Below are 16,540 nucleotides of genomic sequence, written 5' to 3'. Positions count from 1 at the left end.
CAAACTTTATCACGGTTAACGGTTACGGTCTCCGCTCTCTCCCACCCAAGCAACCTGGCCCTGATGCTGCCCCTAAAACCCAGGCAGCACCCCTTGACCCCAGTCCAGCACAAGTTACCCGTGCGGGATCTGTCCTTCCCCTCCAGAGGGTAGCCACCGGTTCCTGTGGTGGCTGGGCCCCAGCCTGCTCTGCTGTGGGCCCTCCCTCCAACCTGCCTCTCCGGAGGCGGCAAATGCGGAAACGGTACCGGTAACTCAACTTATTTACAAGTCACTTAACGTTTGTGGTTGCCCTGCAAGTTCACGGGCTTGTCCATGAGCAGTTCCTCATGCATAACTTTTCAAACGGTCCCCACGGGGACAACGGTGCCGGCAACGGACGGTTGCAAATCACGGTTAATCAGATGACTGTTCGGTTCCATTTACTTATCATCATTTTAAACTTTCAAACAAACACACTTGTTGGTCCCAACGGGGACGGTGCAACGGTGCTCCGCTGCCCTTATTCCGAGTCCTCAACATCACCTGAGGGAGGGGGCGCGGCGCTCACACGGGACTCCTGGCTGCCCCTTAGCTTAGCGTCCAGCGCAAACCACCCCCTCTCCCCACAGTGCCGAGTGTACTGCACGATGTCGCCCGGCATCAAGTTACGACCGGGATGCTCCTCAGGCAGGTGGGCATTCACATCCCGCCGGGCTATAAACACTTCGGCCTCCAGGCCCGGTTCATAGATGAACCCATAGCCCCGGCGGACATCAAACCGCCTCACCTGCCCTTCGTACAGCGGGCCCCGGACACGGAACGTTGCTTGACGGAGGTTCTCCTTTTCCCGGATTGCACAGGCCATCAGCTCCGCTTTCTTCCTCTCTCTCTCACCGATCTCCGGACCCAACGGTACCGGCTCCCTGTCCCAATACGGCGCTGCTGCAAGCTCCGGCGCACGGGTCGGGCCCCGCAAGACCTGTTTGACATTGTCCACCGCTGGTACTCTGGGCGTCAGGTCCTGCGGTGACGTGGCCTTAGACGCTGCCTTGCATTGGCAACCCGGCGCAACCTCAGCCGAGGTGTGGGGGATGGGCACAGGGGCTTTCCGCAGTTGGGCCTTCGGCACGGAGCGGGTCATCGGCTCCAGGTCGGAGACTTTCTCGGGGGGCGTCTCCGGTTCGGCTTTCGGGGCTTTCCAGGGCAACACCTGCAGTCGGCTGCGAGCTCCGGCTACAGGTTGGTCCGCCTGGGCGGGCATGCTGGGTATCGCTACCGGTTGCAGTGGTAGCGGTCCTAATGGCGGGGTCACGGCTTCCGAGACGGGTGGCGAGGGAGGCAGTGGGGGGAGAGGGCTTGGACCGGGTCCCTCAGCCGCAGCGGCCAGTCTCTCGGGGACATAGGGGCGTGGGTCACTCACCCTCCCTTCCTCCGCCTCCTCCTCGCGTCTCCGCACGGCTGCTACAACGTCCGCCATGTCGGTCTCCCACTCCTCCATGAGGAGCTGCATCTTGACCTGCAGTCTTTGGTAGAGCTGCGCGGTCCGGATCTCCACCCACGCCGCGGTTCCAGGCGTGGGGGCTACGGTGCTGCGGGACGGCATCCACATGCTGCTGGCGGCTTCTCCCAGGAACAAGATGTTTGCAGAGTCCTGGCGTCCCTGCTTTTATAGCCACGGCTACATGCGACCAGTCGCCATTTCGTCCCCCTTAGCTTCTTTCCGGCCCCTCCTCTTTTGGGGCGGGGTTTTGGCCTTCGCGCCTCTGCTACTCGAGAAGACGCTCGAGTGGGAACTTTTCGCGCCAAAGATGGCGACTTCTGAAATTTTTCCGGCCGGATACCTCCGGCGGTCACAAGGCGCACCTCTACCCAACGGCAGAGCGGTAAGATCCTGTTCATGACGCCAAGTTGTCGCGGGCGGAGGAGGGGACGCCGCGCTCTCCCTACTGCTCGGGTCTGGCTGCCACTGCTGCTGCGGCCTCTGCTGCTCGGTGGCTCGAGCGATGGGCCGGATCCCGGGGACTCGAGCGGCGCTCCTCGCCCGTGAATGAAAAGGGGATTGGGTGTTTTGGGATAGTTTATTGTCCGTGACGCCACCCACGGTTGTGGTGATTTGTTAACACCACCGCTGCTCTGTATGGGGAGCCCGGGAGTGATGGTATGGAGCAGCCAGTTGTTGATGTGCCCCTCCGTGGGTAGGGGTTGTGGTGCTCCCGGGGCCCGGTGATGGGATTGGAATGGTGGACAGGCGGGTCTAGGGCCTGTGGACGTACAGCGGCGCAGGGGCAGCGCTGTGCCGCACGGCACGGAGGTACTCACTCAGCCAGTAAACACGACACAGTTCTCGGTAAACAAACGGCTGGTTGGACGGGTCCCTCGGACGGTTCACGGTGCTGATGTTCCCTGCAGTTAGCGGTGACGGTCTCTTCCCTGCACCTATGAAAGTCTCTTTGGTAGCAATGGGTCCCCACCGGTTACCCACTCCTCGGCTTCAAGCTGGGCCGAAGGAGCCCTACTTTGCCCGCAGGCGCTGGCCCTGGGAAACTGGTGCCTTGGCGGTGGCGGTGTCTCCCCTCAATGGTCGGGCTGTTGCCTTCAATCGGGACTTGGTTGTTAGGAGACAGAGGTCCCCTTCACTGACGGATTTGGCAAATTATGGCGACTCCTAGCCTTGCCGGGATCCGAAAGGCCCCTGCCCTGGTGCTGACTGTTCTTCGTATACTGCTCCGGTACCGCCGGGTCACCACCCGTCCGCGGTCCTTCCAGCAACCTCCAAACAGTCCCCCTGCAGACTATCACCGCCGTCTGCTGACCTTGCTGTCACAGTCCGGGGCACACACCCGGACCAACTTCAGGCTTTACTACTCTCACTTTTCTGTCACTTCAGCTTTTCTCTTTAGCTCCACTACCACTTCACCTCCTTCTACTTCCTCTAACTTTTCTTATCTCCTGGTTCTTCCCGCCTCCAGGGCTGTGAACTCCTCGGTGGGCGGAGCCAACTGCCTGGCCCACCCCCTGCTGTGGACATCAGCCCCTGGAGGAAGGCAACAAGGATTTTGGGTTAGCCTTGGTGTTCCTGCAGGGAATGTGGGGTGCATGTGGTGTTGTGACCTGTGACCCCTGGCTTGCCCAGGGTGTCACAATAGCAGGGATAGTCGTCGGTGAATGGGGGCGCCATATCATACATTTAGGGTGCCAACCTCCACGGCTAGGTAGGGCACAGGAGAGAGTGGACATTGTAGGAATTGATTTTCCCTCTCTCTGCTGTGCACCGTTTTGTTTTATCTTATTGAACTGTGGTTATGTACCTTTTAATAGTATCAATAAATGTTATGTTTTAGTTAGGGAATTATGTCCTTAGTAATAATGTCCCCTAAATTGCCCCTACAGTTATTGTGCCATGCTTACCACCATAAACCATTAATTTATGTATGTCCCTCATTCTGGCCCCATATAGTAAGTATGTCCCTCATCCTAGCCCCTTTTATTTAATAAGGTCTCCCATCCTGCCCCCCTTTATTTAATAATGTCTGGAGAAACAAGTGGAATCAGAATTGGCTGTTAATTGCTTCCTGCACAAAATGTCCCCCCACACACTGCTCCTCTCCAAAATAGCCCCACAAAGTGCCCCTTTCCATAATGTCCCCCCAAAACTTGCCCTTTCTATAATATCTCTGCCATACTACATCTCTGCTTAAAATCCCACGCACTCCTCATTATACCATGTTGCCTTTCACAGTCCCCTTCCTAATTGCCTCATAATTACCATCATTGCCCCATAATGTCTCCCATTGCTCCATAATGTCCCAATTTGTTTCCTAATTTCCTCCATTGCTCCATAATGTTCCCATTGCACTATAATGTCTCTCATTGTCCCAAAATGTCCCAATTTACTCTATAATGTCCCTCATTGCCCCATAATGTCCTAATTTGTTTTATAATGTCCCCCACTGCCCTATAATGTCCCAATTTGCTTCATAATGTCCCCCACTGATATATAATGTCTTCCACTAACCCATAATGTCCCAATTTGCTTCATAATGTCCCCCACTGATATATAATGTCTTCCACTAACCCATAATGTCCCAATTTGCTTCATAATGTCCCCCACTGATATATAATGTCTTCCACTAACCCATAATGTCCCAATTTGCTTCATAATGTCCCCCACTGATATATAATGTCTTCCACTAACCCATAATGTCCCAATTTGCTTCATAATGTCCCACACTGACCCATAATGTCTCCCACTGCCCTAAAATGTCCCAATTCACTTCAAAATGTTCTCCCACTGACCCATATTGTCTCACACTGCCCTATAATGTCCCAATTTGCTTTATAATGTCCCCCACTGACCCATAATGTCTCCCACTGACCCATAATGTCTCCCACTGCCTTATAATGTCCCAATTTGCTTCATAATGCCCCCACTGACCTATGTCTCCACTGCCATATAATGTCCCCCACTGACCCATAATGTCTGCCACTGCTCTGTAATGCCCCGCACTGACCCATAATGTCTCCCACAGCCTTATAAAGTCCCAATTTGCTTCATAATGCCCCCCACTGACCCATAATGTCTCCCACTGCCCTATAATGTCCCAATTTGCTTCATAATGCCTCCAATGCCCTATAATGTCCCCCACTGACCCCTAATGTCTGCCACTGCCCTGTAATGTCCCCCACTGACCCATAATGTCTCCCACAGCTTTATAAAGTCCCAATGTGCTTCATAATGCCCCCCACTGACCCATAATGTCTTCCACTGCCCTATAATGTCCCTCACTGACCCATAATGTCTCCCACTTCCTTATAATGTCTCAATTTGCTTCATAATGCCCCCCACTTACCCATAATGTCTCCCACCACCCTATAATGTCCCAATTTGCTTCATAATACCCCCCCCACTGACCCATAATGTCTCTCACTGGCCCATAATGCCTCCCACTCACCTATAATGTCCCTCATTGCCCCATAAAAGTCCCCCACTGCTCCATAATGTCCCTTTTAAAGTAATACTACCACTCCAACCCCACCACAGCCCCTCATGTAAAATTATTGTACATGTCATCTTCGGCTCCTCTGGAGCGCTTACCTGTGTCTGCGTGTCCTCCTCCTCTTCTCAGAATATGCATATAGTTGTGCACTCTAATTTCGTCCGTTTGTTAGAGGTGCTAGTGTGACAGTCTTTTTTCATGCAAGATTAACATATAGTTTATTTACAACAGCGATAACTGAGATTCTTTTTAACGTTTCGGTCCTCCTGGACCTTGGTCACAATTAATCGCTAGAAAGAATAGAATAATAACAAAAATAAGTGATAGTGCTATATATACAATCAATTATCAATTCTTCTTATCTGCTTTCTTTTAAAAAACAGATCTCATTATTTGTGATGTACCTTGATACTACGTATATGTTCCGTGTCTCCAGGTCCTGTGCGCACCTCATCTGTGCAAGCCTGGGGACTCCCACAGTGTAGCGTTAGGAGGACCTTATGTGAGTCACATGACTGTGAGGTCAATAAAGGTCATTCTGAAACTGTAGAATAGTGGCACGGTCTCTAGGTCCGGCGCACCTCATCTGTGCAAGCCTAGGGACTCCCGCAGTGCAGCGTTAGGACCTTTGGAGTGTCACATGACTGTGATGTCACTAAAGGTCATTCTGCAACTGCAGAAACTTCAGTGATTGTACAGAACTTGTATGATCACTGATGTTTATGATTGAAAGGCTGGGTGCCCCTCAGAGCATGGGGGCCCTTGATAAGCTGCCCAGTCTGCCACCAATAAATGCCGGCCCTGAGAAACAGGCGGCCCCGTACAACGGCCCCGCACTATAGAAGGCATGGGGGCCCGGGGCCTACCGGGGATTTCCCCGGTGCCCCGGTGGGCCAGTCCAACCCTGTGCATATGCACCCCAGGTACCTGGAATATGTGTATCTCTGTACAGAATCCTTTTAAAATTTCACATGTAAGCATTGTACATGTCTTTATTTGTACCTGGTTGATTTCTGTTACTTAATAAACGAATTTAATTTTTTTTTACTGTAACAATAGAAAAATATAGTGAGCAAGAATTTGCCCTCAGAAAGTCAAACACCAGCTATAAAATATCTGGAATTCTTTATTAACATAACAAAACAGTTATTTTATATATACAAAAGTTATGACATATAATTTCATATTCATAGAGAATATCAGGTGAAGACACATAAGAAAAAGGGTCAGCAGCAGAAATACAGACATACTGTATATAAAAAGGAACAGTGTCCGGGTCAGGAGTTTATATGTACAATGTTATATAGTCAAATATAGTAAGAGACTGCTCATGTAATGAGAGGTATTGTCCACTAGATGGCATTAAAGTACATGAAATTCCAAAGATATTGAAAGCTTTGTATAACTATATAAGGAGACCTAGCAGGGAAAGAACTTATTTATATATGAATGGTTGTCCACATGTGAACTTAATCACCCCATGAATGTGGTGCATGGGAGGCAGGTCCCCGGTGGCAAAGGCATCACATCCAGCATCCCGGTGACATTGTGGGTCAAGAAAAAACTTCATGTGACATCAAGGATCCATACTGCCCCATGAGGATGCCTTCAGGGGACCCATTACTCATGCCCGCCACTCTGCGGCCATCTTAAAAAAGAACTGAAATGGAGGACATATTGAAAAGCTCAGTGTGTAGGAACCTGTATTTCAGCGGTTACCACAAGTCTTCCTGGTCCTCGCTCTGATTTTAGTGATTTGTTCTCAGAGGGGGGTGTCAGGAGTTGCCGCAAGTGATGAACCTGTCCCCATTCTTCAGAAGGGAGTTGTGGTATCAGTGCTTAGTACAGATTTTGAGCCTGAGACTGCAGAAGCTCAACAAGATGTGCCGTCTGGGGTTCCAGTGAACAAATCATTTGTTCTTCTGAATCTCCGTCATACGATCTTGAACATCATGATTCAATTCTTGCTGGTCACCCTAGAGTTAAAGGTACTCTTGACCTCATATTGTGCATATTTTGGTGTCCCAAACTTCAGAGGGATGTGGTAGCCTATATGTCTGCCTGTGTTACCTGTGCACACTCTAAGACCCGCAACACACATCCGTTTAATTTGTACGTGTGCGGTACGTATTTGCACGGAGACCCATGTTGTTCTATGGTAGATGGCACACACACGTAAAATCACACGGAACGTGTGACCGTGTGGTAAGTACGTGTGTGCGCTTTTCTACACGGACGACATGTCCATTTTTGGCCGGCAGCACGCAGGCACGGACCCACTTTAGTCTATGGGTCCGTGCCTGCACGTACCGCACACAGAGTATGTCCGTGTTCAGCACGTTTCGTGCGTGTGCGTTTTTACACTAGCGATCTTTTCTTTTGTTTTTTTTAAATTAAATTCAGTATACTTACCTTTTTTTCTGCTGTTCTCAGTCATACTTACATTGGCGCTCGTTTTTTTTCTTCCCCCGGCTCATACCGCTCCCCGATCACGAGCGCGGCGAGGAACAGCTGTGCAGAGAATGCGCGGCAACAATTACTTTGAATATGCCGGCCACTCATTAATCAATCTCGTATTCCCTGCTTTCCCCACCCACAGACGTCTGTGATTGGTTGCAGTCAGACACGCCCCCACGCTGAGTGACAGGTGTCTCACTGCACCCAATCACAGCAGCCGGTGGGCGTGTCTATGCTGAGCAGTAAAATAAATAAATAATTAAAAAAAACGGCGTGTGGTCACCCCAATTTTAATACCAGCCAGATAAAGCCATACGGCTGAAGGCTGGTATTCTGAGGATGGGGAGCCCCACGTTATGGGGAGCCCCCCAGCCTAACAATATCAGTCAGCAGCCGCCCAGAATTGCCGCATACATTATATGCGACAGTTCTGGGACTGTCCCCGGCTCTTCCCGATTTGCTACAGCGATCTCGTTGGGGTCACGGAATTTGTGACGCACATCCGGCCGCATTAGCGATGCCGTTGCATGTGACACCTATGAGTGATTTTGCATCGTCACAAAAACGTGCAAAATCGTTCATCGGCGACATGGGGGTCCATTCTCAAATATCGTTACTGCAGCAGTAACGAAGTTGTTCCTCGTTCCTGCGGCAGCACACATCGCTCCGTGTGACAATGCAGGAACGAGGAAGTTCTCCTTACCTGCCTCCCGGCCACAAAGCGGAAGGAAGGAGGTGGGCGGGATGTTCGTCCCGCTCATCTCCGCTCCTCCGCTTCTATTGGGCGGCGGTTCAGTGACGCTGCTGTGACGCTGAACGAACCGCCCCCTTAGAAAGGAGGCGATTCGCCGGTCACAGCGACGTCACAGGGAAGGTAAGTAGTGTGACGGGTCCGGGCGATGTTGTGCGACACGGGCAGAGATTTGCCCGTGTCGCACAACCGATGGGGGCGGGTACGCACGATGGCAATATTGGTACCGATATCGCAGCGTGTAAAGCGGCCTTAAGGTCCCCTAGAGTGAGGGACAGCATAGTAACTCCTTGTCCGTTGCTATTCTATAGTCACATTGTGCTATACAGTAATCAATTTTGGTATATGATGATTTTGAAGTTTTGTAGATCAAGAGTATCCCTCTGAAATTTGAGAGAATTTACTGTACAAATTTTTTGTTCCCATTTTAGAGACATTTTTGTACTGATTGGTATTCATTTTCTCCATTGCATCAGTTGTTAAGTCATTATTTAACCGATTCTGAATACTCTCAATTTCAATTTCCATCTCCCCTAACAAATGTTCATCTAATTGAATAAGTGATTACATAAAACCAGAAGAGAATTTTGTTGCAATACCCTCGAAAGGAGATCTAAACTCCTCATCATCAATTATATCTATTACAATCAATCGGAAAATTTAGATGTGTACACCTCTTGGTTTCGAACCTTTGGTGAGATATTTTCCCAACAACGCCTTGTTCCACCACATCCTTGTTCTCCTATGTAATAGTTACTTAAGTCTAGATATTTGTTTTTTAGTATCTCTGCAATTAAAATCTAAACGTGAACTTGAATCCTCCTTAAATACCTCCTTAAGCTGTGAGAGCGATGATTGATCATGTGCTAGAAAATCCATGTGCTAGAACATGAATGTGCCTAGCATAACTAGCTGTGAAAAACACAGAAAATAATATAATTGTCACAATATTCATATGGCACATAAAGCATTTCCAGGTTGGGATTATAATTAATTTATGTGTTCCCTTATCAATAATAGTACAGAATAAACAATGGATTACTCCTATAACATTTTGTACCCAAAAATACAACTGCTTGGTAACCACAAAGCACCAAAGATTTATAATACTGAAATTATTTTATTAAGGTATAATTAAAATCTTATACAGAGCAACTTTGTCTTATCTGGAGGAAAATGTTATAATGAGATTTGGTAGGCCATCACATAGAATAGGAAAAAATATAATTGTGTACAAATTACATAGACATAATCTTGTGTACTTGCGCAATTATCCAAATGTCTGCGCTGAACCCAGGGAGGGTATGCAGTGCACTGGTGTGCTGAACAGCTGCAGCCCTCTGATAGGCCAGTGGCTATAAAGTCCAGTGCAGGGAGCCATCTAAAAGAAGGACGCAAACTAAGACGCTCAGCATTGCAGTTCTGACAAGTGAGTGTTTTCACATTACAAAAATTAACAGAGACCAGAAAAATTGAATAGGAGTGTGTACTGTTTAGTTTTGGGAAGTTTTAAATAGTAAGAAAAGTAAAACAAGATCTTCACTGGAGCACAATAATAATACAAATGTTAAAGCAATATCAGATATTAGTAAAAAATTAGATTATGGAAAGTTTTAAATGGAGAATGCATTTAATGATTTTACTAAAATGTAATATTTATATATTTCTGAATTAATTGTTACAACATAGGCTCCCACTGTGTACCATGTTTTCCCGAAAATAAGACAGTGTTTAATATTATTTTTTCCCCAAAAAATCCACCAGGGCTTATTTTTGGGGTAGGCATTATTTTTGGGGAAACACGGCTAAGTTCACCCCCAAACGAAGGCAGACATCCCCCAGGAGAATTACACTTACTAGACCCAGGACATCTGCATTGCTGCCAGGTCCCCCTGCTGGTCAGAAGCAATATCACTAGTGCAGTGTTAGGCTTCTTTCACACGTCCGTGTTTCAGGTACGTGTGACATCAGTTTTTTTATGGATGCCACATGTACCCATGTAATTCTATGGGCTAACTCACACATTCGTGTGTTCACACGGACCGTATGGCCCCACACATACACACAGAGACATGTGTGACATCATTGTGACACATACCAGAGAAAACACGTGTCCTTGAAATAAAGTTATTTTCTATACTCACCTGTCTCCAGTGGTGCTGTCTGCAGCGCTGCTGTCATTTGCTTCAGGGCCCGCTCATTATGCTCATGCATATTAACCCGCACCATGGACCTGGAAGCAGCAGCATCACCAAGGATAGCATCGTCAGAGACAGATATCCAGCAAGCAGTGTGTGTGTGCAGTTACGTTAGGAGGTCATCGGAGTATCCAATGAATTCGGATGACCTCCTGTTGACATCACTGTGACACCTGCGTTACTGAGAGTGTTGCGACAGTGACTTCACAGGTTCATCAGAGTTCTTTGGAAACTCCGATGAACCCATGACATTACATCGCGACACCCGCGTTGGCGGGTGTCGTTAGAAGGTCATCCAAGTTCATTGGATGGTCCGATGAACCCGTAACATCATAGCCGCATCCACACACACACACTGCTTAGTGTGTCCCTGTGGTGACCTGGGCTGACCTCAATGGGGGGAATGTATGGTTCATCATTGAATGTACCAGCAGTATGGGATCGATGTACGCACTCCCTAATTGGATTATGGTGGACCAGGATTAGAGCTTGGACAAGGAAATAATTTGTGAAAGAGGGTGTCTCTTGTCTTTATTTATTGAATAATTTTTTCTTTTTCTGTATGTTCAGGTTCACTTTGGGTGAATGTCGTGGGACCTCACAATAGATTATGGCAGACCTTTTGTATTAAAAAGAAAAACAAAAATCAAATTGGTGAACAAGGGCTAGAGTTGTTTTTTTATTTTTTCAAATAAACTTTTTTATTCTCCTTTAAACTACTGGATTAGTAATGGATGTGTCCAATAGATGCTACCCATTACTAATGCCAGGGCTTGATGCCAGCTGGAGCTGGCATCAATCCCACAAATATTACCCCATTTGCCACTGCACCATGGCAATGGGAAGAGTCGGGTCCAGCTCCAGAATTGCCACATCTAATGGATGTGCCACCTCTGGGGCAGCTGCAGGCTGTTATTGCTAGGCTGGAAAGGGCCAAATAACCCACCCTAATAATATCAGCCCCCAGTTGTCTGCTGTACCTTGACTTGTTTTAGGAAAATGGATGGGACCCCAAGTCTTTTTTTTTTTTTAAATTAAATCATTTAAAAAATAAGCGTGGGATCCACTCTATTTTTAATAACCAGCCAAGATCCAGCAAGGAGCTGAGGGTTGCAGCCCACAGCTGCTGGATATGAAAATTGGGGGGGACCCCACATCTTTTTTTAATTTTTTTTATCTATTGAGCTATTCTTTCTTTCTATCTATTTTATATGTTCGTTCCTATTTTATTTCTTTATATCTATCTATTTTATCTGTTCTACCTAGATATTTTCTAGCTTTGCACTTCTTTTACACATTAAAAATCATTCATTTCAGTATCAAGTGTTTTATGCTGGTACCAGTCACAAGGATATCACATGTATGCAAACACAGCTGGCACAAGGATGTCACACGGATGACCATACCGGTGCGTGTGGCTTGTACGTGTTTAAACACAGACGTGTGAAAGAGGCCTTAGCGAGAGCGGAGTGATGCTGCGATCGGATATGTGTGTGGGAAAAGAATGTTATTGGAAACGGATATCTGTGAGACAGAGGAGGTATACCGGGACACGATGTGTCCAAGCAGAGTGGATGTGACGTCATGAAATCTCCACTCTTGGGGCATCTAATGACGCTGCTGAACTGTGCGCTTTTGGTTTTATTTTTTCTCTAGAAGCCACTTCGTGGAGCCTGAAGAAAAAGACAGGGAAAAAAAAATGTTGTTAGATTTTTAAATGCAGAATCAAAGCTTTTCTGTATTATTAAATAAACATTAAAAACCAGCATTCGTATCTACACCAAACGTATAAAATATTGGAAAAAAAATGTGAATATTGGAGAAAATCCATAAACAATGCAGCAAACACGTAGTAATCAGAGCATATTCTCATTGCGTTGCATGGTGTGGACACCTGGACAAAAAACACAGCATTTATGCTACGTGTGAACATGGCCTCAGCGATTCATTTTTCATTGCATTTTTTATGGGTTTAATAGAGAAAAAGAATAAATTGCGCAATTTATTTAAGCCATTTGCCGATCACAATAAAAAAAGTAATGTGTTTTTGTAATTTTTTTTCTCATTTCTTGGCACAAAACAATCTGATCTGACTTTTTCCTTTACTTACATAGAGATACAGTATAAATCTATCTATATCTCTATGTAGCTGAATAATCTGCTTCTGGTTTCTCTGCCTGCAATACAGATCAAGATTACCACATTCCTCCTATGCCCTTTAGTATGGTCTGTGGCTCAACTGTAGAGCTGTTGCCTCTGGACAAATAGCTCACTAGCTCCTGAGTTCTAATCCCATCCTGGGAAACTAGATCCAATGAGAATTTTATTTATATACTGCAATTTTATGTGTGGGTGTGTTTGAGAGCAGAGGCATGCTGAACCTGATGCATGTGTCTAATTGGAATGGCGAGGTCCCTCGACGCAGATCACCTTGGGAGCCAGCAGTAGTTGTTTGGGGTCTGCTGAGTGCTATTACCTTTTTAGGGCGGCTGTCTGCTTTTTTTTGGGGCTGTCTTCTCTCTTTTGGGTCTCTCTTCTGTTTTTTGGAGATGTCTGCTTTCTTTATCAAATCTCCTGCTGTATTCATTAACTTTTTTAGTTGCCCGTACACTTTATTATTGAACTGGAACTAAGGCTTATTTGTGGAGTAGGGATTATATTTTAAGCATACTCCAAGAAAGCTGAAAATTCCTGCTAGGGCTTATTTTCAAGGAAACATGGTACAACCAACAGAGCTTACCTACCCTCCCATGCCTCAGGTAATGTTCTACTTGCTATACTCTTATCTAATGAAGTAGGAGGTGTAATTTCAGGTCTGTTTGCTATATTAACCTAGAAAGAGCCTACTTTGTTGAAAAATCATTCCTGTAAAACCCCTTTAATGTACTACCAGAAAAATTACTAGCACTGAAAGATGCAGGATCGAGCAAGGCAACCCTTTTGTTCTCCTAATCAATAATGCCCTACTGGTAGGACTGCCTCTCCCCCTCCCCAAAAAATAAGACCGTTTTGGTATATTCAGTATAATCTGTTATATCCAATCAACATTCAATCTCAATGTCATGCTGTCCTTACAAGCATTATAACTAATATATATTGTTCATTGTATTTGCAGAGTGAAAAGGATGATGCACAGATTCAGATGGTAGGGGGAGAGGTGGAACTTAGTGAAGAGATGGCCAAGATGGTACAGGAAGAAGATGAAGAAGAAGAGCGGGGTTCTTTATTATCCATGTTGCCCGAAATTGATATTGATGGTATGAAAACACGGGCCCAAGGAACATTTACTGAGGTCAAGCGAGCAGCTGAAGAAAAGTGTTTTGTTATGTGACACATATTTGTATCTCTAGAGAGAGAATTTCCCAAAAGGTAAACAAGCAGGATAACCAAAGCACGGTACCTAAATAGCACACTCAAAAACGTTTCAAGAACAGGAGGACAAAGAGAGTAAAGTGCAAAATGAATAATTTATTACAATACCACCAGTACAAGGTAAAATCGGCAACAAAACTACACCGGGTGTGTAGATGAAAAGTGTTAAATCCGGATCCTAATGGCAGCCATTAGGATCCGGATAGTCAGCTTTACCCTTCTATTTATATTATATGCTCTACAATTTAACACTTGTCATCTACACAACCGGTGTAGTTTTGCTACTGATTTTACCTTGTGCTAGTCGTATTGTAATAAATTATTCATTTTGCACTTTACTCTCTTTGTCCTCCTGTTCTTGAAATATTTGTATCTCTAGTGTAGACATTCATGAGCTGAGGAAAATAATTATTTCGTTTGACTGTGTTTACAGCAACACTACTGCTAAGGTTCCTCGTCTATTTTTGTCATATGTGTTCTGTCCAGGTTTATCATAGATAAAACATTGAGTGATCACATCATAAAGATGGAATTATGTCCAATTAATCCGATATAAACTTCAAAATCGTCCATTCAAGTTCATAGGTCCAAGAAGATTTTGTGTTATACTGAACCTGATGAAGAGACCTGAGTAGTCTCGAAAGCTTGCTATTTATTACCGTCTTTTCAGTTAGCCATTAAAAGGTATCAACCACTGAGGACTCTCAATTCTTTTAAACATTTTTTTTAGGTCCATGAAGAAAATAAATAGCATGCAGATTACATTTGTGTTTTGTCTGTTTTTCACAATTTTATTAAATTTGCCGACAAGAAAAACAGTGAATGATGGTGAAATACTATGGGCCAAAAGTAAAATTGAATAACAATATAAATCAAATATGTATCAGTTTTTCACATCAGCAAAAAAAAACAAAACAAGAAACTGAGTTGTGTAAGAATTATTTTTAGCTTTAGATATCTGTAAATGTTGCTAATATAAATGTATATAAACTTTTTGCAAAAGTTTCATGTCTGTTACTAGTTCCTTAGCACACTGATAACATCTTTTTTACATGGTGCTATAAAACAGAACAACCACATGATGGCATATCTGATCTTCTATACAGAAACATATACTGTAAACTGTATTTAGTACAAGCATAAAGGGAATTGTTATGCTGAGCATCTTGAGAAGTCCGCACCCTTCTTAGTCATGTCAGTAAGCACTGCAGTCTTGCTATAACAAAGACATTTTTAATAAATTTAGTAAAAATTAGCAAAACCTAAAAAACATTGCAGGGGCTTTGAGGTTCTCAGAATAGCCCCACTTCAAAATAGCTTGTAATTTAGATGGTTCCATCTGAAAACCTACCACTAACATAATGTAACCCAAAAGCAGAAGCTCTTGAACGGTGAACACACATTTTTCTAGCTTAGTGTACAATTTATTCACTCTGAGAATTTATAATACTTGTCTGACATGTTCCAAATCAGACACAAAATCCTGTGAATGTATGAGAATATCATCAAGGTAAATGATTACAAATTTCCCAGACAGATGAGAAAGCACATCATTAATAAAATGCTAGAATACTGCAGGTGTGTTGGTTAGATTGAATGGCATCATCAGATTTTCAAAGTGCCTATGTGGCGCCCCTGTGGCTTCAGGCACCACAGGGTACTGCACCTCACCTGAGGTGCAATATTTATCTCGGATACGGAGGAGGTCGTCAGCGGTAACCACCACCAATACACTCATCCAACACAAACACGGGAGCTCTGTCACTGGGATTGGGCTGGGGTAGAGACATTGGAGGGGGTGGCCATCACTAATGTAGTGGACCCTCTGCTCACTAGTTCAGGAACCCAGGGGGGCGGGGCACCAAGAGGGGAAGTTAGGAGCCATCACACACAGAACAGTCAGTCTGCTCCGGGCGCTGCAAGCGTGTAACGCCTGCCTGGATCAACAGACTCAGATGGGATGTAATGGACCGGCTAGAGGGAAGCCACTCACCAAGCAGGACCCCCAGAACCCTGAAACCCTTTAACCCCTATACAGGGATTTGGAATTACACAGGACCCTGGAGATCACTACCTGTGGAAGGCTGCAGTCCGATGAGAGTAGTCGTCAGGCAGGGTCAAACCAGGATTAGCAGAGCAGGGACAGAATCGGCAGGCAAAGACGTAATCAGAAAACGTAGCAGAGGTGAAATCCGGATCGGACAGCGAGGTACAAAAACAGCAGGCAGAAGGGTAGTCAGAAAACACGCAGACGTCAGAACACCAGAATCACAAAACAGAATAGGGCAGACCAGGAGCCAGGAAATCAGAACTATCTCTGGCAGAGGTCAGCAGACAGGAGGGGAACTAAGAAGGGTGTGGTCTCTTCCCATTGGCTGTAGCTGAACGCTGGCAACTTCAGCTGGAAGACACACGCCACCCACAGTCAGCCAGTGGTACTGCAGATCCCAAGATAACCCAGCCCAGTGGATGATCGGAGCCTGCGCCCACCGGTGCCACTGGCATCGACTCCTCTCCCATCACCAGCACCATCCACAGCAGGAATACTGCGTCGCCTGGCGTTCGGAGCAGAAGTCGCTGGAGCGGACGCCGGTGGTGACGTAACAGTCTCTCCCCCTCCACGACGGGCCTCCGGACCCTCAAAACCCGGCTTGGAGGTGAAAACGCCGGACCAGACCCTTAGCATGAATATCGCTTGCAGGGACCCATGACCTCTCCTCAGGGACGTAACCCCCGCCAATGCACCAAATACTGTACCGCTCCTCTGACCATACGGGAATCAA

General features: G+C 46.0%; 1 protein-coding gene across 1 annotated transcript in view; it reads left to right on the top strand.

Moving 5' to 3' along the window:
* The window catches only part of LOC142293767 (complexin-4-like), a 122,076-nt gene extending 108,298 nt beyond the window's left edge, over positions 1 to 13,778 (top strand). The window contains exon 3 of the mRNA XM_075337840.1: positions 13,501 to 13,778. Within this exon, the coding sequence (XP_075193955.1) occupies positions 13,501 to 13,716 (216 nt within the window). The 3' untranslated portion in view covers positions 13,717 to 13,778. The remainder of the gene's footprint in view (positions 1 to 13,500) is intronic.
* The last annotated feature ends 2,762 nt before the right edge of the window (positions 13,779 to 16,540 follow it).

Source organism: Anomaloglossus baeobatrachus, chromosome 1 (genome assembly GCF_048569485.1).
Source record: "Anomaloglossus baeobatrachus isolate aAnoBae1 chromosome 1, aAnoBae1.hap1, whole genome shotgun sequence".
In the NCBI taxonomy this organism is placed as follows: domain Eukaryota; kingdom Metazoa; phylum Chordata; class Amphibia; order Anura; family Aromobatidae; genus Anomaloglossus; species Anomaloglossus baeobatrachus.
This window is presented reverse-complemented; position numbering and strand designations above follow the sequence as displayed.